Raw genomic sequence first — 27,013 nt, forward strand, 5'->3', positions numbered from 1 at the left:
ATGCTTACCACTGTGTGAAGATCAAATGAAGTTATGGGATGAAGGGATATTTCAAGTAATTTGAATATAGGACCAGTTTGAATTGGTAGACCAATTTGAGTTTTCATGTGAGATTTGGCAAACTTAAAAGAATCTATGCAGTAGCTGGCAGTCCACAATTCATATTCTGAGAGACATTTAATTTCAGTAAAATAATTGAATGCTAATTTGAATTTAACTGGGCAGTAGAAGCTATGGAATAGTGAAATAGAGGTTTGATGAGGAAACTTGAGGGAGTTTCCCTTGCACAGTGAGATATAAATTTTATCTTTTCATTATAGAATATTCAATAATATCTAATGTGGCTTGCTAATGTTTTGGTGCAAGTAGATTGTCTAAGGGAGTAACGAGAGGTGCTGAGGTTACATAAAGATCGAAGACGATAAAAATAAATACCACCATGAGGGATAACTGGATATACAGTTTATACTTAATGAATGCGTACTGAATACTCAGAACAGTCAGGCCTCCACTGGGCAGGCAGGGGTTAGAGGGTGGGGTTGGGTGGGTCGGTGTCCCTGGCTGGACAAACATTTGTAAGAAGTAAACATCTTTCAATGGCAAAGCTGCTTATCAGCTGTGAGTCCTTCCTGGGAACCAGATGTGGCTCCCCGCCCTTGTTCCCAGGAAATGGCAAAGGTGAAGGCAAGGCTAATATTCCTTTCAAAACAAAATATTTAAAAGTACACAAAATTTGAGATGAAATTGTAGTTATCATAATGATAGCTATAGTTATCATTCGTCATAGTGGTGGCAAATCCAATAGTGAAACAATTTGGGGTCAAGGGGTTAAAATCCTGTGATAAACCACCTCTGTTAACTTGGAAAAATGTGCGTTTATGTATCCATATATATAGGGGTAAGGAAAGATGCCTCCATAACTAACATTTTCCAAAGAGAGAACTCAAAGGGAGATGTACAGCAATGGGGTCATTTAAGAATTCGGTTTTCATCTTGGTCCTTCACATTCTGGAAGGGGCCCTGAGTAATTCACTCATTCAGCTGAACAATAATGGCTATGAAGGCGTTGTCATTGCAGTTGACCCTAATGTGCCAGAAGATGAAACACTCATTCAACAAATAAAGGTAAGTCCTAAATGGCAATTATCCATGCTTTTTTGAAAAATTAAGCATAATATTGTGATAGAGGAAACGTGAGTTCTCTAATTCCAGCTGCGTGAGACTGGCAAGTTTTTTTTTATACCTGTGTCTTCATTTCTTCAGCTATAAAATGGAAATAATAACACAACCATTATGATTCTTCTGAGAGATGAGATAATAAATGCAATGCACATAATTCAGAGCTTGATATATTGTTGGCACTTAATAAATGATTTCATTGAAAATTATTTAGTTCTGCAACCAAGGCAGAGCCAACTACACTTGGCAGATACTGTGAGATGCGCAGAGGGTAATTCCTTTGCCTGATTTTACCACTGGCTCATATCAGAGTCTCCTTTCATCCTCCTAATTGTAACCTGCTTCTCTGCAATTCTAATATAGGAGTCCAAGATGCAAATCTCTGACTTAAGAACAAGCCTGACCCTTACAGTGTGAGGAAACCCTGCATTTTCCCAGCCCCAGTGCAAAGTGTCCTCTCGGGGCTGCTGAGCAGCCTCATTTCACTTGTTGCTTTCTCTGTAGGGGAAGGAAAAATTCGGGAAGAGGACTCTTCCCGTCCAGGCAGAGGCATCTAACTGTTGTAAGATAGAGGGATTAGAGAGGTTTTGTACAACAGCAAACAGCAAAGAATAAGAGGGAAATGTCTTATAAAAGACCACCCTGGAAAGCAGCTGTAGCACACCCAGAGGTGGTACTGCATAATGAACAGAAGTACTGAGTTTATAAAATGGGGATAATAATAAGTATCTTCCTCACAGGGCTTTGTGAGGATTAACAATGCATGCATAAAAGGGAAGCTAGGTGAAAGGTATATGGGAACTCTGTACCTTTTTTGCATGTTATCTGTTAAGTCTAAAATTACCTCAAAAACTTAGATAGAAAGGGCTCATCATTCCTTACCAAGCCAAAGGTACTGAGACTTGTTTCTGGGCAAAGTTCCTGAGTGTGAGCTCAGAAGTTAATAGTGCAAGGGCCCCCAGGGGTCTCCTCGAAAGGTTCCTTGCTCTAAACAGAAGCAAACCCAGAAAGATGGAGTCTGGGGAGAGAACCGTCTCTACCACCAAGAGGAGTTTGGGGCTGGAGAAGTACAGCAGTTGAGGGAGAGAGGAAGTTCACCTGCTTAAACCAGAAGACCATCAGATATTACTGCCATCAGTGAAAGGGAAATTCATGCCTTCTGAAATTTCTTAACAATCAGAAAACTTGGGTGAGTCTTTGATTGCTTCTAAACTTAGGAATGGCATCAGAAAAAATAGCCACTTGGAGCAAGAGACCAGGAAAGTGTTGGAGGAAAGTGTGACCAGTATGTTTCTGTCTCCAGCTGGACAGTCAGTGGTGCTCAGGGACATGTGGGAAGGAGCACATTAGCGTCTCTAAGGACAATGGCAATTTGTATTTCTATGGTGCTTTAGAGCAAAAGCAAAAGGACTTTCACCTCACTCTCTTTGGGGGGGTTCCTCCTGAGAAATATACTTCTCCCTACAATTATTAAATTGGTTTTTTGGTATGAGCCCTAAGTGAGTTGGGTATGAGAGAGGTTGGTTTCCACGTTTCCTTGTCACAGGAGCACTTTTAAGGGCAATAGTGTGCTCAGAGTCCCTAACTGAGTAACTAATAAAAGCGAGTCCCTATTTGATGTTCCAGACCTGCAGTCGAGGGACTTCACTGTGGGTTTTGCCACTTTCCTGGTCATCCCTCAGTCTCTGCTTTCTGGGGAGACTCTCCCCCGGGTGTCCTTGTGTGAGCAGAAGCCTCTAAGTCAGCTCTTAAATACTATACTTGCTTCAGCAGGGCAGTCCGAGCGTCTCTCCACCTACAATACCGGCGGGTGGCGCTGCGGCAGTTCCATCCAGGGAGACTACACTCTCATCAGTATTGCATAAGCAGTGGGAGCACAGGTCATAAGATGAGGGAGTGAGAATCAGGGAGAAGCGCTCTCTCGCTCTCTCTCACACACACACCACACAAGAAAGATAAACAACAGGAGTCGTTTGGGGCCTCCTCAATGTATGGGAACCCAGGCATCTTCGGTCTTAGCGCTCCTGGACAGTTTGCCCCTCATTATAACCTCTTCATTCATTCATTTGTTCCTTAATCCAAGAAATATTTACAGAGCATTTACATTATGTCAGGTACCAGGAATCCAGTGGTGAACAATATACTATCCCTATCCTTAAGGAATTACCAGCCCATTCTATAAACTTCATCCTCAACATTCTTCAAACCTCAAAAGCTTAAGTGTCTTTTTGGATATGAGGTCACTTTCTCAAAATATGGAACAGATGCCAAAGCAAAGATTCATTATTAATGTTTCTGTTAAAACACAGAAGACATTTCATGCTGCTTAGTCGTCTTCCTAGGAGACACCGAAAATTTACATTTCACAAGTCAAATTGTAATATAATACTCTAACATAGGAAGTTTTATACCTACTTTTCAACTTTCTGGTGATATTGGCTCAGTATTTTTATTTTAAAAAATTATACAATGTTAAATTCTCCTAGCAATTGTTTAAAATCTGGCTTTTTTTGGAAGGAGATGCAAATCATTTGGAGAGCTTTTATAAAACTAGCAAGGCAACCATTATTATCACCATGTGAAAGGTTGGAAACTGAAGCTCAGAGAGACAAAATAAATTCCGAAAGTTTAACCCATTAGCAAGCAACAGAGCAGGATTCACCCCTGCATCAGTACCCAAGTACTCTTTCCCCATACAGTGATGAATTGTTTCTGCTCCTAAGGCCAACCTCCTAGACATTGGAGCCTAGTCACTCTGGTCTATTCCAGCAAGGACTTTCCTCCAGCAATGATCCCTTTTTTCTCTTGTATTATCAGGTTTTTTTTTTTTTCCATTAGCATATACATATAATAGTTCCCATTAAAAAAACAAACTCCCTTGCCCTGTAGTCTTCCTTCATCTACTGCTTCATTTCTCAATTCCCTTTTAATTTGTAGAAAAACTTCTTGACCCGCTGTCTGTTTTCACTGCCTCTGCTTCCTCACCTCCCGCCCTCTTGAATTCACTCATATGGAGCTGTTGTCTCCATTCCACAAAATGGTTTACTCAGATTGCCAAATTCATTGCTCAGTTCTGAGTCCTCATCTTCCTTGATTGCTCAGCAGCATTCAACTCGGATGATCACTCTCTCCTTCCTGAAACACTCTCACCCTCTGCCTTCGGATTTCCTTCCCGTGCACCAGCTGCTCCTTCTGAGTCTCCTTTGCTGGCTCTTCCTCTTCCCACTTCTGAATACTGGGGCTCCTGGAGCTCAGTCTTCAGTCCTCTTCTTCCCTCTGTCTACACTCACTTTTGTGTTTCTCAATGATTTTCAGCCCTAATAGACCCAATTTCCCTTTCTATAATAAATATCTTGTAATACCCTTTCTATCAATACTATCTTGTCATGATGCATCTCAGGGAATCTGCAGAGGCATTTATAATTTAACACTACAGCTCTTTTGTTTTAGAGAAATAAATTTAGGCATAATTTGAAAAGAGATTATATACTTATGCCACTTCCTTATATCTAACACTTAGTGCTATACTAAAAACAAATACTATCATAATATTTAGTTAGCCCCCAAATTATTATAGGAGTCAGCAGGTGTTGAAGTTGTATTCATTTTAATTTGAGTTTCTCTCCACTACTACTTGGTGTGAGATATTGAGACTAATACTCTCTAGTTCTCAGTTTCTCCCTTAAAGGCTCACTGATCCTCAAAGGATCATATAAAATGAAACTAAGAGCTAATATTTGATAAGCACTTGTGCTAAGTAAACATGGTTCCAAATGCTTTCTTGACTTCATTTGATCCTCACAACAACCTTATGAGCTGGTCACTGTAATATTTTCCATTTTATAAATGGGGAAACTGAGGCTCAGGAGGGCTCAAGGAAATTTCTTTTCTTTCTTTTTTTTTGGCCACGCCACGAGGCTTGTGGGATTCTAGTTCCCCAACCAGGGATCGAACCCAGGCCCCAGCAGTGAAAGCGCTGAATCCTAACCACTGGACTGCCAGGGAACTCCCTCAATGAAATTTCTGATGTCCCACCATAAGTGGTGCAGCTGGGATTAGTGTCTGCTTCTGGAGTCTTCACTATCAACCATTACACTGTGACACAGAGCATGTGGTAAAAAATCTCAAAAAAGGCTAGCTATTATTATTAACAAAATAATCTCCTCTTCCAAGCTTGATAAATAGCTAGTTTTTGGAATTGTGAGATACAGATGTAAATTTGAATAATTGGTAATTTCATCTTTTTTTCTGTCATTAAATGCTCTTGTTTATGTTCCCCCTCTCCTGACCAGGATATGGTGACCGAGGCATCTCCATATCTGTTTGAAGCTACAGAAAAAAGATTCTATTTCAAAAATGTTGCCATTTTGATTCCTCAAAATTGGAACACAAAACCTGAATATGTGAAACCCAAACTTGAGACCTACAAAAATGTGAGAATATCAAGTTCTTTTTTCAAATTTGGTTTTCTTTTGTGACTCAGATTTTTTTCATCAAAATATTCTAGAATCAAATAAAATTGTTTCAAAATATGCTGGTGTGAAGTAAGGTCAGTTCATTTGCTGAAATTTTGTAATGATGAAAACTTTTTCTTAAATTTCAGGCTGATGTTCTGGTTGCTGAACCTAATCCCACAGGTAACGATGGACCCTATACTGAGCATATGGGAGGCTGTGGAGAAAAGGGTAGTAAAATTTATCTGACTCCTGGGTTCCTAGCAGGAAAAAAGTTGCTTCAATATGGATCACAAGGTATGGGTAGAGATGAAATATTCTGCTATATTTCTCATAATTTAATAATTTTATGTTGCAAATGGATAAACAATAGCGTTATCTTTCTGAGTAAGAACATAAAATAGACTATTATAGTATGTTTCTTTCATGTAAAACAGATTCCAAATAGTGCATTTCTCAGTTAGAAATTTATTTTCTTCATATTCTGCATATATATGTGTGCAAATATAATATTTTTAATTTTCAGATTAGTATCAGATAATAACTCTAAAATAGTTTAATATGTAATGTTGGGTTTCTATTGCTCTGTGGGGAGACACCTGAACAAATTAAACCTCCTGCCTGCAATTCAGGTAGTGGCCACCAGATGGCAGAGATGCATAACGTTTTCAGACTTCAATGTGCGTTCATACTATAAACGGATTGTTAAAATGATTCTGATTCAGTAGGTGTGGGATAGGACTCAAGAATCTGCATTTTAACAAGCTCCCAGGTGATGCTGATACTGCCTGATCTTGGACCTCACTTTGAGTATCAGACAGATATCCTTGCTGTTCAGCTCTCAAAAATATGTGACTAAAGAAAAAATCAAATTTTCCTTCACAAAATATCATTTAGCATTCCCATATGAACCAAATAGAGCAATCTTTGGAGAAAAGATTAAAAGAAACCATCAATGGAGTATATATAATATGTACTTTCCAAGTATAATCAAGTGTGATTAGTATTAACTAATTAGGTTAACTAATAACTTGTACTAGGTTTCTTTACCACTTTGAAAAGATTAGAACAAATTTGATTTTCTTCATTTAAATAGGCAAGGCAGAGAAAACAAACAAGCAAACAAAATAGCGCTGGTGCCTGCATGCCCCACCCCCAAATACCCTAGAGCACTTTTACAGACCTTATCAGAAAGAAGTGTCCAACAAACACACCTCTTTGTTGTTCTTTTACAACACCTCCATAACACGAACAGAAAATTGCCAATGTATAGCTCAATAAATATGTGTTGAACTGATTTACTTAGCTGCTCCAACCCACTCCTGGGCCCACTCCAGCCATCAAGGTCACTATATACAATGTCATTCCTTTATACTCTCTCCTTTCTGTACTATGACTCCACGCCTGCTACTTCACAGTCTTCCCTTACCTTTAAGAGGCCATCAGTTGTTCCCTAGCAGTGAGAACAATCTAAAATCCTTAATGTGAGATACTAGGGTTACTTAACATACACCTCCTCACGTAACCTTCCAAATTCAGCCTACCTGGGAATTTACATTCCAGAAAAACTGAGCTGTACATAAGTCAGCTTGTACATTCATCCAAATTTAACAAATACTCACTAAGTATCTATTAAGTTCTAGACAGTATGTGCCAAGACATGACAGTGAAGAAGTCATGGCACCTGTTCTCATGGAGACAGGAGTCTGTAGTGAGAGACTGGCAAGTAAGAAGCAATGACAGGGGCTTCCCTGGTGGTGCAGTGGTTGAGAATCTGCCTGCCAATGCAGGGGACATGGGTTCGAGCCCTGGTCTGGGAAGATCCCACATGCTGCGGAGCAACTGGGTCCATGAGCCACAATTACTGAGCCTGCACGTCTGGAGCCTGTGCTCTGCAACAAGAGAGGCCACTATAATGAGAGGCCCGCGCACCGCGATGAAGAGTGGCCCCCACTTGCCGCAACTGGAGAAAGCCCTTGCACAGGAACTAAGACCCAACACAGCCATAAATAAATAAATAAATAAATAAATAAAATTTAAAAAAAAAGAAGCAATGACAATATAACATGATAAACGCCATAATGGAATATAATGAAAGTGATAAGGAGGGGTACATGGACTAGTTTGAGGATGTCAGAGAAGGCTTCTAGGTGGATATAAGCTTAATTTTGAAAGAAGAGTAGGAGTTATTCAGTCAGAGATAGGGAGAGAGTATTCCAAGCCGAGGAAAAATACGTAAAAATGACCAGAGATGAGCAAGAGCATGATGCGGCTCTAGAAAGTAAAAGGAGTTCAAGAATCCTTTGTCATTATGGAGTTTTGGAAGTGGGTGGAGAGGAGCAAGAAATATGGCTGCAGAGAGGAATAGGGCCTGAATCATCAGGGACCTTGTATGCATGTTGAAAAGTTGGACTTAACCCTGAGCACCATAGCGGAGTCATTGAAGACTGGAGACATGGAGGCCAGTTGAGTGAGTGTTGCAGTAGTTCAGAAGTAACTGGCAGTGAGACTGGAAAGATGAGAATAGGTCAAAGAAAAAAAAAGGCAGATGTGGAGGAGGCAGGGCTTGAGGTTTGTCCACATATGAGTCATTAGGGAGAAGGACCTATTGGGGATGCTGCCCTGGCTGCCCTATAGGTCAGCCTGTGCTGACCTCCATCATTACACTTGCACCCCTAAGGATTATAGTTATCTAAAATGATGTGTGTCATCTGCTAGACCATGAGCTACGTGAGGACAGGGCAATTGTTTTATCACTGTATGACTAGCTGCCTTGCACTTACTAGGTACCTAACTGACACTTGATAATTCAAAATAAATAGTCATATTTTACAGAAATGTGCAATTGTCGTATCAGATTGTTCCTTCTAAAGAAATCGAAACTTTAATTTAAAAAAAACATAGCAAAGCATAATAACATTCAGAAGAATTACTTTCTCTTAGTTTAAGAGGGTAATTTTACCATTCTTATTGTAATCAAGTGTTTAAAATACTTTTTCACAGGAAGGGTATTTGTCCATGAATGGGCTCATCTACGATGGGGAGTATTTAATGAGTACGATAATGACCAGAAATTCTACTTATCCAATAGAAGAAAAAAACCAGTGATGTATGTATATTTTGATTAACTTTTCACAAACTATTTTAAATTGCAAACAATTTTGTCTTGAATTGATTACTTTAAAAATGTCAGTCTTTTGTCTTATTTTCTATCTCTCACTCTTAGTGCCGTCTTTTTCGGATTCCCATAAAACTACTACTTTTGTTCACTTTACAAGTGTCTTAATTAGTTGAATTCTCTACTCTGCAGCTACAAATCATTTGCCTCTTTGTGTGTGTGTGTACAACTAGAAGAAATCCACAGGTGCTATGTTCAGTATCTCCATCTTCCTGTATCATAATCAGTGACATAAACAAAGCTTCAGTGCCTTGAGGGTAGAATACTATCTGTGTGAACTATGTCAGTTTGAATGGGCCTGGGAGAGACTGTGGAATTTAGCTGGAAGACAGTCCAAATATTAAAACAAAACAGAAAACTTCTCCCGATTTGAATACAACCTTGTATGGTGTCAATAGGAAGCAAAATGAACACTTAGAAAGTACCTCTGCTGCTGTGATTTTACGGGTGAGTTCTTGCAATCAAGAGTTTCAGGGAACAAACTGCTTTAGTACAAACGTAAAAGGGAACTTCCCAATTTATTTTGGAGAGCTAGCATAATTCAGATACTAAAACCTGACAGATGGCATGAAAAAGAATTCGGTAGATAAAGTTTTCTAAAAAGGTTTTAAATAAAAGGATAGTAAGTTACACCTGGCATAATTAAGGTAATAACAAACACACTAAGGCCAAGAAGGATGTCTTCCAGAAGTCTGAAAATGCTATGATATTAGGTAAGTAATTAATATAGTATATCAAGTAAAAAAAGAAAATTAAATGATTATTCCAACAGATTCTGAAAAGGAATTTGATAAGCTTGCACATTTATGCCTCAGTTAAAAACAACCACCTCTTTTTAAAGACTAGAGCTGGCACAACACGCCTCTTCACTTTTGCTTCCAGTTCTACTCCCCTGGTGGCTGTTTAAGGAGACGCACTCAGCTTTGGTTTGGTTACTGTCTTTATTCAGCACAGTTTCCAAGGGAAGCTGCACTGGGCTCAGAGATCAGCCTTGGCTTCCCCTTTCTCCCACAGGAGCATTACCGCTCTCCATTTTCCCCTTTCTTTATTACATTCAAACTCTGTCAGCTTGGTCCACTACCATGACATTTTCCCTCACTCTTATGTCACTTTAGGTATAAAAAGACACTAAGTGCTTCCCAGAGCCGTACACAGTCTACCTGATTGGCTTGTTCCCTCCGCACCGCAGACACCACTCCCCAGGGCCACTCCCCTGACGCGATCATATGTTGGATGGACCTCTCAAATCTCAGCCCACGGATGCCATTCAGCCCTGACATCTGCCTTTGCCACTTCTCCTGGCTAAGCTTCCAGACAGACACTGTATATCCCCTTGACAGAAAAGCTGGTTAGTACCTATTCCTTCCTAGGGATATTCCAGAAATATCTACATATACAGCATGTTCATCCTTCCACAGATAACATTTGCAAAACCACGTCCTTACCATGTCCTCTTAACAATAAATCTTATTATAACATACAAATAGCATTTATTGCTTATCTACCAAATTTTTTTATTACTTTTAAGGCCTAGAAACAATTACAAAAATGACAGTACTGCCCACAATGGAAGGCTTCCTTAATATGATGCAGAAAACATCAACTGAAAGCCAACTGCCTACCTCATATTTAATAGGGAATCACTAGACATTCCCAGGAATAAGATAAGAGTGGGCACTGTTAGCAGTTATCCAATCTTGTTTAGAAAGTTGTAGCCAATGCAATAATATGTTGGGGAGGTTAAAAGAGGGGGGGCTACTAGAAAGGGAGAGAGAAAATTGCTTCTAGGCAGATGATATGTGGTCCACTTAGAAAGCCTGAGGGAAAAAATAGAAATTAAAATTGATAAGGGAAGTCAATAAGGCAACCAGAGATATTTGAAGAAAACTCTAAGAAATGTGAAAGTTATATTTGAAGAAAACCATAGCATAAAATCCTTCTAAAGGATTTAAAAGAAAATCAAGATTAAACGAGAGATTTTCAATTCATGGAATATGTAAATCCAACCCCGATTAATATATAGGTTTTATAAAACTCTAATCAAAAGTACTTCTATTTTTACCGCATTTTAAAGTCCCAGAGTTTATTCAGTAGATAGTACCTGAGAACATTTTCAAAAAAGAATAGGTATAAAGGAAATTTTTCTCATTGAATTTTAAATATACAATAAAGCTATGTTAATTAAAACAATGTGAACTGACAGACACTTACACAATAATTTACTATTTAATACAGCTAGAATTATAAATCTACAAGGAAAGACAATATTTCTTAAGATGTCAGGACAATTTTTAACTATGTGGGGGGAAAAATTAACAGACTCTCTTTCAATTGGATAGACTCATTAAATATAAAAAATAAAACCATAATGAAAACTAGAAGAACATTAATACATATCAAATTCCTATATGGTGAAGGTCTTTCTATACATTCAAGAATTGGAAAAGACATAACTAAAAGAATAATAAATTTGGCTACATATAAATTAAAAATTTTGTTGCATATAAGTCAAACATAAACTAAATTAAAAAATAAGAAACAGAAAAAGATATTTGCAAAAATTAAAAAAAAACAGGCTTCTAAAAACTTAGTATTATAACACATAAAGAACTTTTGAAAACCAGTAGGAAAACAATAACACCCTAATAGAAAAATAGACACAGGAGAAGAATAATTTACAAAGGAAGAAATAAAAATGGCCAGTAAAAATGTAAAACTGTTCAGACATACTAGTAATCAAAGAGGTGCAAATTTGACAAAGATGAGAATCGTTTATTACCTAGTAAGTGACTGTCAGTGGGATGAGTGCTCCCATAGATGGTTATTAGAGGAATAAACCAGCATAACTTTTCTGGAAAGCAATTTGGTGACACATATCAAATCTCTAAAAATGTTTTCTATTTCTTGCTCCAGTAATTTCATGTTTAACAATCCATTTTAAAGGAAATGATAGAATGAGCTCTATCAACAGGCTTTAAAATTTTCAAACTTCTGGGTCTGATCATTTATTCTGGGAGTCAGTCATGTAGCAAACTTGGAAACAGAGTCAAAATTTCATGTGACATTTTATTTATTCATGGAAGTTTTATTTTTAGCACTGAAAAATTTGGGGGGGGGGAACAAAATGAATTAAATTAGGCTAAATTCTTGTTGTAGTATCAAAATATGAAATTATTAAAATCACATTTTGAAAGAATATTATGAATTATAACAATACATTACAATTTAAATGTACTAAAATACTAAGTTTTTAAGATCAAGAAGCAAAGCTATACATAGAATGTTATGCTGATACATAGAGAAGGAAATGCTTCAATATGCTAACAGTAGTTTATCTCTGACAGTGGGACATGATTCTTTTTTTCTTCTCTTCTTTATACTTTTTTGCTATTTTCCAAATTTCCTATAGTGTTCATATATTATTTATATACTCATAAAATGAGATGTGGGTGAAAAGTACTCCATTTATAATAGTGACAAAAATCATAAGCGTGTAAAGAAAAATCTAATATACCTATGAACACACAAGAACTATGCAAAAACTGTATGACATAAACTAGTTAGATCAAAACAAACAAACAAAAAATGTCAGCAAAATTTTTGAGGTAAACAAAAGAGGGCTCCTGATTTTCCAGGGACAAGGGGACTAGATTAGGAAGTGCCTTAGGACTTTGATCCTTATTAATTCTTAATAGTAGCTGTAAGCCAGCCTTAGCTCTTCTGCTGCATAGAAACACATTCTGATATCATTTTGGGAACCCCTCAGATACTTTCTGGCAAACAGAAATTACTCTAATGAGAATTTAATAATTTTGCTATTTAAGGGGCTGTATTTATTTCTTGAATTATGAAAGGAAATCGTAGACAAAGCCATCTGTAGAACCTGACCACAGAGTCCAACACTTCTAAATTATATCACCTAAACATCTAACCTTAATATATTTTCAGATGTTCGGCAACTATTTCTGGTAAAAACGTACTACGGAAGTGTCAAGGAGGAAGCTGTGTCACCCAAAAATGCAAATCCGACAGACTAACAGGACTGTACGAAAAAGGATGTGAGTTCATACCTGATGAAGTTCAGACTGAGAAGGCTTCCATAATGTATTCACAAAATATTCGTTCTGTAAGTGCCTTGTTCCTTTTGTTTTTCTTTTTTTCTTGACACTTATGAATTTAGTGAGGTTTTTATCCCAGATGCTGCAAGAAAAGGTCAAATGTTAGGAAGTCATCAGAGAACAGCTGATCTCTGTGGGACAAGCCGGGAGAACAAAATCAGGGATGAAGTCCTATCTTCCTCAGACCCCTTCCTTAGGTCCATTTTTTGCTTCTCCATCATCTCCCTCCCACTAGCTTTTAGTTTAAGGGCTTAGAACTACTTCAAATATCCTTAAAGGCAGACAAGCACAAGAATTAGTTAAACAAGAAATTTATCCAGGGGGAAGAGGCACTTCTTTTTATTAGTAATAAGAACATGATCAGTAGCCTTTAATTTAACTTTCAGAGATCTCTTTTCGGCCTGCATATTTGCTTTTGGTTGTTAACTAAAATTTTCTATCTTTTTAACAGTGTTGATGCCTTTAGGGAGCTTGTACATAGTTTTTTGTTTTTTGTTTTTTTTTTAAATTTTATTTATTTATTTATTTTTGGCTGTGTTGGGTCTTCGTTTCTGTGCGAGGGCTTTCTCTAGTTGCAGCAAGTGGGGGCTACTCTTCATTGCGGTGCGCGGGCCTCTCACTATTGCGGCCTCTACTTGTTGCGGAGCACAGGCTCCAGACGCGCAGGCTCAGCAATTGTGGCTCACGGGCCTAGTCGCTCCGCGTCATGTGGGATCTTCCCAGACCAGGGCTCGAACCCGTGTCCCCTGCATTGGCAGGCAGATTCTCAACCACTGCGCCACCAGGGAAGCCCTCTCTAAATGTTTGATAGAATTCACCTGTGAAGCCATCTGGTCCTGGACTTTTGTTTGTTGGAAGATTTTAATCACAGTCTCAATTTCAGTGCTTGTGATTGGACTGTTTATATTTCTATTTCTTCCTGGTTCAGTCTCAGAAGGTTGTGCTTTTCTAAGAATTTGTCCATTTCTTACAGGTTGTCCATTTTATTGGCATATAGTTGCTTGTAGTAATCTCTCATGATCATTTGTATTTCTGCAGTGTCAGTTGTTACTTCTCCTTTTTCATTTCTAATTCTATTAATTTGAGTCTTCTCCCTTTTTTTTTCTCGATGAGTCTGGCTAATGTTTTATCAATTTTGTTTATCTTCTCAAAGAACCAGCTTATAGTTTTACTGATCTTTGTTATCGTTTATTTCATTTCTTTTTCATTTATTTCTGACATGATCTTTATGATTTCTTTCCTTCTGCTAACTTTGGGGTTTTTTTGTTCTTCTTTCTCTAATTGCTTTAGGTGTAAGGTTATGTTGTTTATTTGAGATGTTTCTTGTTTCTTGACGTAGGAGTGTATTGCTATAAACTTCCCTCTTAGAACTGCTTTTGCTGCGTCCCACAGGTTTTGGGTTGTCGTGTTTTCATTGTCACTTGTTTCTAGGTATTTTTTGATTTCCTGTTTGATTTACTCAGTGATCTCTTGGTTATTTACTAGTGTATTGTTTAGCCTCCATGTGTCTGTATATTTTACAGAATTTTTCCTGCAATTGATATCTAGTCTCATAGCGTTGTGGCTGGAAAAGATACTTGATATGATTTCAATATTAATAAATTTGCCAAGGCTTAATTTGTGACCCAAGGTATGATCTACCCTGGAGAATATTCCATGAGCACAAGAGAAAAAAGTATATTCTGTTGTTTTTGGATGGTATATCCTATAAATATCAATTAAGTCCACCTTGTTTAATGTATCATTTAAAGATTGTGTTTCCTTATTTATTTTTATTTTGGATGATCTGTCCATTGGTGAAAGTGGGGTGTTAAAGTCCCCTACTATGATTGTGTTACTGTCAATTTCCCTTTTTATGGCTGTTAGCATTTGCCTTATGTATTGAGGTGCTCCTATGTTGGGTGCATAAATATTTACAATTGTTATATCTTCTTCTTGGATTGATCCCTTGATCATTATGTAGTGTCTTCCTTTGTCTCTTGTGATAGTCTTTATTTTAAGGTCTGTTTTGTCTGATATGAGAATTGCTATTCCAGCTCTCTTTTGACTTCCATTTGCATGGAATATCTTTTTCCATCCTCTCACTTTCAGTCTGTATGTGTCCCTAGGTCTGAAGTGGGTCTCTTGTAGACAGCATATATACGGGATTTGTTTTTGTATCCATTCAGCCAGTTTATGTCTTTTAGTTAGAGCATTTAATCCATTTACATTTAAGGTTGTTATCGATATGTATGTTCCTATTACCATTTTCTTAATTGCTTTGGTTTGTTATTGTAGGTCTTTTCCTTCTCTTGTGTTTCCTGCCTAAAGAAGTTCCTTTATCATTTGCTGTAATGTTGGTTTGGTGGTGCTGAATTCTCTTAGCTTTTGCTTGTCTGTAAAGATTATAATTTCTCTGTCAAATCTTAATGAGATCCTTGCTGGGTAGAGTAATCTTGGTTGTAGGATTTTCCCTTTCATCACTTTAAATAGGTCCTGCCTCTCCCTTCTGGCTTGCAGAGTTTCTGCTAAAGATCAGCTGTTAACCTTATGGGGATTCCCTTGTATTTTATTTGTTGTTTTTCCCTTGCTACTTTTAATATTTTTTCTTTGTATTTAATTTTTGTAGTTTGAGTAATATGTGTCTTGGTGTGTTTCTCCTTGGATTTACCCTGTATGGGACTTTCTGCATTTCCTGGACTTGACTGACTATTTCCTTTCCCACATTAGGGAAGTTTTCAACTATAATCTCTTCAAATATTTTCTCAGTCCCTTTCTTTTCCTCTTCTTCTTCTGGGACCCCTATAATTCGAATGTTGGTGCATTTAATGTTGTCCCAGAGGTCTCTGAGACTGTCCTCAAGTCTTTTCATTCCTCTTTCTTTTTTCTGCTCTGTTCTTTCTTTATTCTATTTTATCTTCCAGGTCACTTATCTGTTCCCCTGCCTCAGTTATTCTGCTACTGATTCCTTCTAGAGAATTTTTAATTTCATTTATTGTGTTGTTCATCATTGTTTGTTTGCTCTTTAGTTCTTCTAGGTCCTTGTTAAATGTTTCTTGTATTTTCTCCATTCTATTTCCAAGATTTTGGATCATCTTTACTATCATTACTTTGAATTCTTTTTCAGGTAGACTGCCTATTTCCTCTTCATTTGTTTGGTCTGGTGAATTTTTACCTTGCTCCTTCATGTGCTGTGTGTTTCTCTGTCTTCTCATTTTGCTTAACTTACTGTGTTTGCGGTCTCCTTTTTTCAGGCTGCAGGTTCGTAGTTCCTGGTGTTTTTGGTGTTTGCCCCCAGTGGCTAAGGTTGGTTCAGTGGGTTGTGTAGGCTTCCTGGTGGAGGGGACTAGTGCCTGTGTTCTGGTGGATAAGGCTGGATCTTGTCTTTCTGGTGGGCAGGACCACATCCTGTGGTGTGTTTTGGGGTGTCTGTGACCTTATTATGGTATTAGGCAGCCTCTCTGCTAATGGGTGGGGTTGTGTTCCTGTCTTGCTAGTTGTTTGGCATAGGGTGTCCAGCACTGTAGCTTGCTGGTCGTTGAGTGGAGCTGGGTCTTAGCGTTGAGATGGAGATCTCTGGGTGAGCTTTCACTGTTTGATGTTATGTGGAGCCAGGAGGTCTCTGGTGGACAAATGTTCTGAACTCGGCTCTCCCACCTCACAGGAACATGCCTGACACCCAGCCGGAGCACCAAGCCCCTGTCAGCCACATGGCTCAGAAGAAAAGGGAGAAAAAAAGAAAGAAAGAGAGAGAGAAAAAAAAAGAAATAAAATAAAGTTATTAAAATAAAAAATTTAAAGAAATTATGAAAAATAAAGAAATTAAAAATATAAAAAGAGAATGAAAGAAAGAAGAGAGCCACCAAACCAAAAAACAAATCCACCAATGACAACAAGTGCTAAAAACTACAAAAACAAACTAACAAACAAAAAACAGACAGAGAGAACTGTAGAACAAATGGTAAAAGCAAAGCTATACAGACAAAATCACACAAAGAAGCATACACATACACACTCAGAAAAAGAGAAAAAGAAAAAAAAATCTATATTTAAAAATAAAAGGAAGAGAGCAACCAAATCAATAAACAAATCTACCAATGATAATAAACTATGAATACTAAACTAAGATAAACATAAAACCAGAAACAAATTAGATGCAGAAGCAAACCCCAAGTGTACAGTTGCTCCCAAAGTCCACTGCCTCAATTTTGGAATGATTTGTTGTCTAATCAGGTATTCCAGAGATGCAGGGTACATCAAGTTGATTGTGGAGATTTAATCTGCTGCTCCTGAGGCTGCTGGGAGAATTTTCCCTTTCTATTCTTTGTTCACACAGCTCCTGGGGTTCAGCTTTGGTTTTGGCCCCGCCTCTGTGTGTAGGTTGCCAGAGGGCATCTGTTCTTCGCCCAGATAGGAGAGGGTTAAAGTAGTGGCTGATTAGGGGGCTCTGGCTCACTCAGGCCAGGGGGAGGGAGGGGTATGGAATGCGGCGTGAGCCTGCGGCGGCAGAAGCCAGCACGATGTTGCAACAGCCTGAGGCACGCCATGTGTTCTCCTGGGGAAGTTGTTCGTGGATCATGGGACCCTGGCAGTGGTAGGCTGCACAGCCTCCCGGGAGGGGAGGTGTGGATAGTGACCTGTACTTGCACACAGGCTTCTTGGTGTCTGTAGCAGCAGCCTTAGCATTTTATGCCTGTCTCTGGGGTCCGCGCTGATAGCCGTGGCTTGCACCCGTCACTGCCTAAACTGCCTCATTTAGGCAGTGCTCTGAATTCTCTCTCCTCGCACACCCTGAAACAATGGTCTCTTGCCTCTTAGGCAGGTCCAAAGTTTTTCCTGGACTCCCTCCTGGTTAGCTGAAGCTGGAGCCTCAGCTCCCAGCCCTCACCTGCCCCGGCGGGTGAGCAGACAAGCTTCTCAGGATGGTGAGTGGTGGTCGGCACTGATCCTCCGTGTGGGAATCTCTCCACTTTGCCCTCTGCACCCCTGTTGCTGTGCTCTCCTCTGTGGCTCTGAAGCTTCCCCCTAGCCACCGCCCCATATCCACCAGTGAAGGGGCTTCCTAATGTGTGGAAACTTTTCCTCCTTCACAGCTCCCTCCCAGAGGTGTAGGTCCTGTCCCTATTCTGTTATCTCTGGGTTTTTTTTGTTTTTTTTTTTTTGCCCTACCCAGGTACGTGAGGAGTTTCTTGCCGTTTGGGAAGTCTGAGGTCTTCTGCCAGCGTTCAGTAGGTGTTCTGTAGGAGTTGTTCCACATGTAGATGTATTTCTGATGTATTTGTGGGGAGGAAGGTGATCTCCACGTCTTACTCCTCCGCCATCTTTTTTTTTTTTCCTCCGCCATCTTGAAGGTCTCTCTGAGATTGTTTTAAATTAACCACAGTTAAATTTGATGCACAGTCAGGTTTGGGAGCCTCTGCTTGGGGTTTACAAAAAAGTTTTCCAGGTTCCCTTCCTAAAAAGTAGCTATAATGATAATACGGAAACACTACCAAAACAATCTGAAAATTGCAAATAAAGAGAAAAATAAGTGTTTTACAGCTAATGATTACTTTCTGAACTACTTGAACCCCAGATATTTAGGATTTTTAATTGAATGATAATACTGTAATATCACTGAGAGGAGGAACTAGGTTATACCTTCTTTGTATACTGTGCCTCTTTTTTAAATCTCCCAAATGCTAGGGATATAAAGCTTAAGAAAGGGGAAGACACTATCATTTATTGGCTGTGTTAGTATTGTCCTTATTGCATACGTTCTCATGTAATTCTTGCATAACAACTACTGCCATTCTGTAGATTTAAAGAAACACTGACATACAGGTTGGTAAAGGTTACTAAAAAAAACAATAAACATATTGAGCTTTTTTTGTGTACCAGACATAGGGCTAAGTTTTGAGGAAGCAAATTTAATAAGACAGGGTTCTGTCATAGATGGATTTTCATCCCAATAAGTGCACTACAATGTTAAAGGAGCCTTATTGAAATTTCTTATAGGGTACTGTGAGGCCACAAGGTTGAGTGGAAATTCTTTAGGGGAAGGGTATGAAATGAGAAAACATTTTGAAAATAACCTTTTGGCTGAAACATGAAGGTAGAGTTCACAATGCAGAAGACAGCGGAAGAGCTCCTTGACAAAGTGGGAATCATGAGCAAAGACACAGAGATATAAAATAGTCTGGCAAGTTTGAGCACTTATAGGCTACAGTGGGGGAAATTAGAGACTTGGAATGCACGGCCAGAGCAAAGATGGTGAGTAAAGTGAAAATTCAAATCATGGAGATTGCTATTAGCTATGTGAAGTAGTCTGGATTGTAGTGTGTGAGCAATGATGAGCCACAGAAGGATCTTAAGTACAGGAATAAGAAGGAATATGTACCTGGCAGCTGTGGAGTGGACCAATTAAAGAGGGAGCAAGATGGAAAAGGCAGATAGTCTGAGGGAGGGACCATGAGGGCTTGAATGATGGAGATTCCATTGGTAAAGGAGAAAAGATGATGAACTGGAGAGAGAGAAATGTATTGATCTTATTATTTCACAGAGGGAAGAAGGTAGGAAAACTCTCAGTTTCCTATTTAGGTGACTATAAATAGATAGTGGTGACACCAAGTTAGGAAATACTTGGTGATGGGGAGGAGCAGAGTCAGAGGAAAGGTGATGAGTTCAATTATGAAAACCTGAAGTTTAAGGATCCTATGGGACATCCAAGTGGATTTTGGAGAGAGCTGGAATGTTGGGTGTTGAAAGTTGGAAAGCAAGGTGTTTGTAAGTCAGTGGGAAGTAAGGAAGTGAGCAGGAAGTAAAAGGATGGAGAGAGAAAATGGTACCAGGAGAGAAATGTTGAGATGTAGGTGGCTTAAAGATAGTGGCGATTGCTTGAAATGGCAAATTTGAGAAGTAGGAGGGAAGCCAAGAGCAGGTAAATAGATGATTGCTGAGGAGCACTAAAAGTCCACTGAGGTCAAAGACTTGTTTTGAGATAGAAACTCTGAATTATCTCTATGATTTTCCCCAGCAGTGCTCTGCAGTGATTGTGGGATTGAGCCAAGGTTATGGGGTAACAAGGCAGTCTGGGGAGGAGGGCACATAAATGTAAATCTACATTTAAAATATTTTAATCCAATTATTAAAGATTTTAACAAGTAGTTTACTGTTATCTATATCATTTTATTGACAATTTCAGGTGGTTGAATTCTGTACAGAAAAAAACCACAATAAAGAAGCCCCAAACCAGCAAAACAGAAAATGCAATCTCCGAAGCACATGGGAAGTGATCCAAGATTCAGAGGACTTTAAGAAAACCACTCCTATGACAACACAGCCACCCAAGCCCACCTTCTCACTGTTGCAGATCGGACAAAGAATTGTGTGTTTAGTCCTTGATAAGTCTGGAAGCATGACGGTATGTTCAGTGAGTCTTGGTCTTCTGGATGGTAGTCTCACATTTGTATATGATATGATCTGGACCACAACTTGGAGCTGGCTGGGAATAAACACAACCCCAAGGGTCAGAACAGTTACAAGAATAACATTTCCATCAGAATTGCCCACCACCTCAACTTTATTCAACAAAAATTCAGCATCAAGTGTCTCATTTGCCAAATTAAATTAGCCTTCAATTTGTGAGCAAAGATCTGATGAATTATATAGAATTAACATTTTTTATGTTTCACTGACCATATGTAGGTTTATAGAAGTATTACTAGAGTATTGAACTAATGATTGAACTAAAGCCAAATCCAGCTTTATCTTTTAGGGCTATTTATACAAAATAATCCTATCCAAAGATACTACTAAATATAAAGGAGAAATTTTCCTCCATAGAAGGATATGCCTTGAGTAAGCTTATTGTCATTTACTCTACATTGAGGCAGCCACTTCCAAATTCACTCTAGCCTGTTCTGTTTTTAGTCTGCCCATCTAAACCCAACCTGACTGCTTTTCTTCTGCTTCTCCATTCAGATTGGTGACCGCCTTAAACGACTGAATCAAGCAGGCAAACTTTTCCTTCTGCAGACGGTTGAGCAAGGGTCCTGGGTTGGGATGGTGACGTTTGACAGTGCTGCCTATGTAAAAAGTGAACTTGTACAGATAAACAGTGCCACTGAAAGAGACACACTTACCAGAAGCTTACCCACAGCGGCCTCAGGAGGAACGTCCATCTGCTCTGGGATTCAATCAGCATTTACTGTGAGACAAGTTGCCCTATCATAGTTTGCCAATGTTTACAATTTATGTCTCCTAAGAAATTCCCCTTTCCAGTGTTTCCATGCATGCCTAGTGTCTAGTTGAATTAGACAACCAATTGCAGAGCAATGGTTCAAATGATGCAACAACATAGGCCCCCAAAGCTATTGTTAACTAATTCATTCATGCTTTTGTGTTTTTCTGCATCTGTGCATTCATGCTTTTCTGCATGCCTTTGAAACATTCGTGGTGTTACTTCTACATGCCGGGCACTGTGATACGCATTAAGAATACCACGAGGGCCAAACATACCACACCTGCTGTCGTGGAGCTTATAATCTTATTGGGGGGAGATTCATTAACTACATAGTCACATAAATAAGTGTATAATCATACACTAATGACTGCTATGAAGAAAGGTACACAGGGATCTAAGAGGTTATCTTCTATGAAGAAAAAAGTCAACTCTGAGTTATGGTTAAATATTGAGGTAGCTTAACATTCCAAACTTCTGGGTATATAGGACCTCCTTTTTGGGAAAAAAAAAAGTGTATTTACTGAAATAGGAGGACTTAGGAACTGTAACTCTAATTGTATTGGGGGTGTATCCAAAGATCCCATCTGATCATCCAGTCATGTCATCCCTCTACTTAGACATCAATCTCTCCCCATTTTCAACAAAACTAAGTAAAATTTCTCTAACTAATATTTAAGTTCTTTTATAATATAGCCCCTACCTACCTTTCCAGGCTCAAGTACTCAGGAGTCTCTCCCAGATATTCTATGTTTAAGCAAATTAGATCACCTGCCCTTGCCAGCCAGCTTCCACACCTTTGCTGGGCCAGCTCCCCATCTAGAGTAATTTCTCCTCGTCCTTTGTACCTCAAATCACACTCATTCTTCACACATCGTCATAGACACTACTACTTCTTGACATCTTTCCTGATCATTTCAACTGTACAGAGTTTCTCCTTCTGAATCCTATGAACTTTTTTCTATTTTTTTTTAAAACATCTCTTACGACTTTTGACTCTTCTGTCTTATTTCCTGTCATGTCCTTTGCTCAAACAAAACTTCTTCAGAGATAGGAATTATCTTTTAACTTCCCAGGCTGCTGGCACAATATCTTTTCTATAGGAGGTTCTCAATAAAAAAAATTAAATTGAGTTATTTGATTACACCTGATGCTTAAATGCTCCAAATATAGAATAGAATCTTCTATATTTATTTAGAGGCTATTTAGGTCCATGAAATAAAGAATAAGAGGCTGAAGGAAGCTGGCTGGTCTAAGGTCTCAGAATCTAGGCAGTGTCTTGGGAAAGTCTTCCCTCTGTCTGCTTGGGGTGTAACACATCAATGGGGCTGTTCCTGATTTCCAAGGCAGCAGCAGGAACATTTAGTTTTCAGCTCACACTGTTTCATGTTGACAGCAGACTCAACCATTCCCTTATGCAGTCTGTCCCTCTGGCCCTTTTATTCCACTTTGAAGGTCAGTTCCCTAAAAGTGGTTTTTATTGTGTACGCAGTCAGCTGCAAAACCCTTCTCCAGATACCTGTGCACTTGGGTTCTCTTGCTTCTGCCACTCACCCATGCTTTGATTAAAGAAGCAAGTAAGGGAGGGAAACTGACATGTCATACTAAACTCCTGCTATACAAAACCTGAGGGGAAATGACTAATGCCAGATGGCCTGGTGGTGAAGAGGGAACTTCTGGTTCTGTATTTTCCACTCCGATGGTGTGAGAGAGTATGTGAGGAACACAGTTGGAATTTAGATGCTCCTCATGCCCAACAGAGCCCGGGTATGGGGTGGGAGGAGATTGTGTGTGACTTCAGGGTGATGAGGTAAAGGGCCTTGGATCCTGCACTGTCTCAATTTCCCCACTAGTCCCTGGGGCAGGACCCTGGTCAGGTCTGGCAGTGGTATCGGTTGAGCTGTGGCCACTGGGCTTTGCTTGTTTTCTTAGCTTGATCAGGGCCCATTGGTCTTCCCCAGCTGACTCACCACACTCTGGCTCTCACTGTTGGAGCAGATCCCTGAGCACCCCCATGTCCTGCATCCAGCCCTTGGGAGGCTGTACACCCCTCAGCCTCTATGCCAAGATAAACTGTCTTCTTGCCTGCCAACTCTCAAGTCAGCTGCCGTCCATTTCCCCTATGGATACATGGAGATTTCTGCATGTTTTCCATGACACATAGCAGTGATGGGGAGTGGGACAAGGGAATCCAAACTGAGCCCTTTCTCTGGCCTCTCAGGCCCTGCACCTTGGTCAGACTGAGGCTACAGCCACAGCTGACAGGCTCCTGGGCTCCAGAATTCTTCACATGGCAGCAATCACAGTTCTGCTCTCTTCCCTTGTGGGGCAGCCCCCTCTCAAAAGAAGTGGGGTGGAAGTCTCCTCTGATCTCAGCTTCCCTTTCAACCTACTTAAGAGAGCCTTCCTTTCCTGAGAGTCTGGTCCAGAGAGGGGAGTTACTTAGGTTTGATTACTTGTTTCCTCTACTTCTGGGTCTCCCTTCCACTCTTTTTAAGGGAAGAGTGAACTCTTGCCTTCCTCTTCATAAACATTATTATTTAATCTAATTTTCCTTCTATCATAATCTTATCCAACATTGGCATAAAGCATATGCTCTCTATACCATGTAAAAAGCTGTGTCTACCAGGAATAGTTGAGACATAGGTGTCATAGGACAACTAGGAACTGGGGATTAATAGGAACAAAATGTTTTGCTTTAATCATAGGGGATATTAAAATTTTTAATAACTCATGTGACCTGGGGACTGACTAATCAGAACCAAGGCCAGCCATAAACAGCTTAAGGTAAGACTGGTGAATATCATACAAGCTAAAATCTGCCCCGAGTCTAATATTATTATAGTAATATATTAGTCCTCAGTATTATCCCCATTAAATGAGGGTAGTTTCTGAAGGCATCTGGGAACCTCTGAAAGCCTGTCAAGGAGAGATCATGTGAAAGAAACTAGAAAAACCTTCTTTTCTGCTTAGTGCTTCCATCCCTGGAACTGACTGCATCCCACCTTATTGAGCCTTCTCTGCAACAGGCTAACCCAGAGAAAAGACCATTGTCAAGTTCCATGGTCTTGTATCATTGCAAGACAGAGAGATATTTGACCATTCCTAGACACTTTTGTTTATTCCCTCTGGAATTTCTCTTCTCATTCCCTTTAACTGCAGTTTTCCCAAACACGTTGGCTACCCTGAGTATGACAACTCATGCCTGAATTATGTCCTTAGGTGATTAGGAAGAAATACCCAACAGATGGATCTGAAATCGTGTTACTGACCGATGGGGAGGACAACACTATAAGCTCATGCTTTAATGAGGTGAAACAAAGCGGAGTCATCATCCATACAGTCGCCCTAGGGCCATCTGCAGCACAGGAACTAGAGGAGCTGTCTAAAATGACAGGTGAAGGATGACCTGCTGAGTCCTACTGTATTTTCTCTTCCACTGGACTGTGAGCTCCAGTGCACTGGGGAGTAGGGGAAGGGTGGGATAGGGACAGATGGGGTTACCTTATGGACTAACTAGCTGCCTTTACCCCCAAATGACTTTTAGAACTGACTCCACTCATTTATTTTAAAGCCTTGGTTCTAGGATTAGGGCAGTCTGGAGAAGATGGGACCAGCACAGCACTCTAGGGAGAACTTGGGACTCTCTTCCCAGCCACTTTATAAGGACTGGAAAGAATCTAATCGGTTAGCCAGGAACCGCTCACTTCCAGTTGGCAGCTGGCCAAGAGACCCAGGGGACACAGACGACAAGCCACTCAGTATATAATACTATGATACAAGTGCTCTATTAGTAACAGAGGGTACAATGAGCACAAAGAAGGGAGCCTAGACTTTATCTGGGGAAGAAGGAGTTTACAGGAAGGTGACATCCGAATTGGGGCTTGAACAAGAAATAGCAGGGGAAGGGCAAAGGGCCTGCTGAACTAAACAGAAGGTCACTCTGAAAATATAGAATATAATGCAGTTTCTTTGTAAAACATTCATATATTGTGCTTCTACCTTCCATACACATATGGTTAAAATTATCCCATCTGAACCTGGCTTCTTCAGCAGAGTAGGTTTTTATTTTTTTAATTTTTTTTAACTTAGAGCCAGCATTATGGATATCAATTACTATGCTGAGTTGCCATCTAAGCCAGATAAAATGACAGAACTGTTTGCTCCTAATACTACCTGTCTTAGGCTGGGTTTCCTAGAAGCAGAGCCTGAGAAAAGGATTTAAGTGCATGTGATTTATAGAGGGAGAGCTCTCAGGAGAAAGGGAGAGTAGGGAGTAAGATCAGGGAGGGGAAGAAGCTAAGCACAGATGTGAAATTAGAGGCTAGCCAAAGCCTGGTGCCACAGGGGGCTCTGGATCTGGAATTGCATCACAGATTTGGTACAATATTGAAAGAGAAGGCTGACCTTTTGTACCACTGTGTCCATCAGTCAGTGGTTATAGACTGTCAGGGCAGGGCAGGGGTAAGGGGGCATGTTATGTCTTTAGCTAGGGTGGCCCCATTAGGTAAAGCAATTTTCTTGAATAGGAGGCAGCTATATGCCATTAATCTATCACTTAGAGCAGCTGGGGAGAGATGTGCTAGCCTAGATAAGGGGATCTGGGTGAAGTACCAGTAGGATGACCAAAATACTCTCCTTAGATTTTGGATGTCATTAACAGTTTAAAAGTGCTTTCACATCAACTATCTCAGTTACACCTATTCTAAATAGCTCAAGACTACATGGCCTGGTATATCATCTCCTGTTTACTACACATAATACTTTTCTATAACTGTCCCCTGTCAGTTGTTATTTCTTACTGTTGTAACATACATATTTCTCTTTCTGATTTAGAAGAAAACTTGAAAGTCAAGCTTGCTAAGATTATGTCTTAAATAAGAATAAATCAATACACTTGCAGTAAGGCTTAATGACTCATATGAAAGTGCATGACCTTTAAAACACGAGATTTATGTTACTAGTTTTGGTCTGTCGGAGATTCTTGACTGCTTTGCAGAGAGCTGAAGTGGCCAAATGACTATGTTGCTGAAGCTACTATTTAATAGGATTAAAAAGTTAGTATCAGCTTCTGAGTTAATCTGGACACCTATCTAATGTTAATCTATTAGTACTTTAATAACACAATATAATATGTATTTTGTTATCTTAACAATATCTAAAATGTTGCAAATACTTGTTTTCTAGAAAATAACTTCTGATAATGTAATTGCATTTTAGGAGGTTTACAGACATATGCTTCAGATCAGGTTCAGAACAATGGCCTCATGGATGCTTTTGGGGCCCTTTCATCAGGAAACGGAGCTGTCTCCCAGCGTTCCATCCAGGTCAGAGTTCTTCCTCCTTGGTTTTTCATATTTATAAATAACCATAGCCAAGATGGGGAGTTTAATGGTTAAAAGTTTTAAGTTCTACATTCTTCTAGTAATGAATTAAAATTAAAATAGACGTTTCAGCCTGATATTAGACATTATTCCTAAAATGCAACACTATTCATTTAAACAAGGCAATTAGTGTTTCTTGTTTGGAAACAATACTAAGTGACTTCCTCTTAGAAACCATCAACATAAAATATAGTGGGTCCAGGAATTCTTTTTTAACATCTGTTAATAAGCACACATAGCAATATAATTGGCTCAGAATTTTCTTCAGAGTAGATCATCTCAGTATAAATTTTCTGGGACAACTGTTCAGGGATTACTTGGTCTATTTTTCCATTACCTCAAATCCCTGATATTTGCCAAGATTTTCATATAATGGATGGAAAGTGATTTGTACTGTGAAAAGCCCATGTTGTCAGTCCAGACACCTGGATCCTGTTCATGGGTCTGCCATTAACTGTGATCACAGGCAAAGAACTTTACTTCTCTGAGCTTCAGCTTCT

At 39.4% G+C, this 27,013-nt stretch overlaps 1 protein-coding gene across 1 annotated transcript in view; it reads left to right on the forward strand.

The window, feature by feature from the left end:
* The first annotated feature begins 913 nt into the window (after positions 1–913).
* The window catches only part of CLCA1 (chloride channel accessory 1), a 34,233-nt gene continuing 8,133 nt past the window's right edge, over positions 914–27,013 (forward strand). The window contains exons 1-9 of the mRNA XM_036858619.1: positions 914–1,125; positions 5,472–5,612; positions 5,783–5,930; positions 8,637–8,742; positions 12,760–12,937; positions 20,092–20,310; positions 20,871–21,098; positions 24,352–24,526; positions 26,350–26,456. Of these exons, the coding sequence (XP_036714514.1) occupies positions 964–1,125; positions 5,472–5,612; positions 5,783–5,930; positions 8,637–8,742; positions 12,760–12,937; positions 20,092–20,310; positions 20,871–21,098; positions 24,352–24,526; positions 26,350–26,456 (1,464 nt within the window). The 5' untranslated portion in view covers positions 914–963. The remainder of the gene's footprint in view (positions 1,126–5,471; positions 5,613–5,782; positions 5,931–8,636; positions 8,743–12,759; positions 12,938–20,091; positions 20,311–20,870; positions 21,099–24,351; positions 24,527–26,349; positions 26,457–27,013) is intronic.

The sequence above is a fragment of the Balaenoptera musculus genome, chromosome 1 (assembly GCF_009873245.2).
Source record: "Balaenoptera musculus isolate JJ_BM4_2016_0621 chromosome 1, mBalMus1.pri.v3, whole genome shotgun sequence".
NCBI lineage: Eukaryota > Metazoa > Chordata > Mammalia > Artiodactyla > Balaenopteridae > Balaenoptera > Balaenoptera musculus.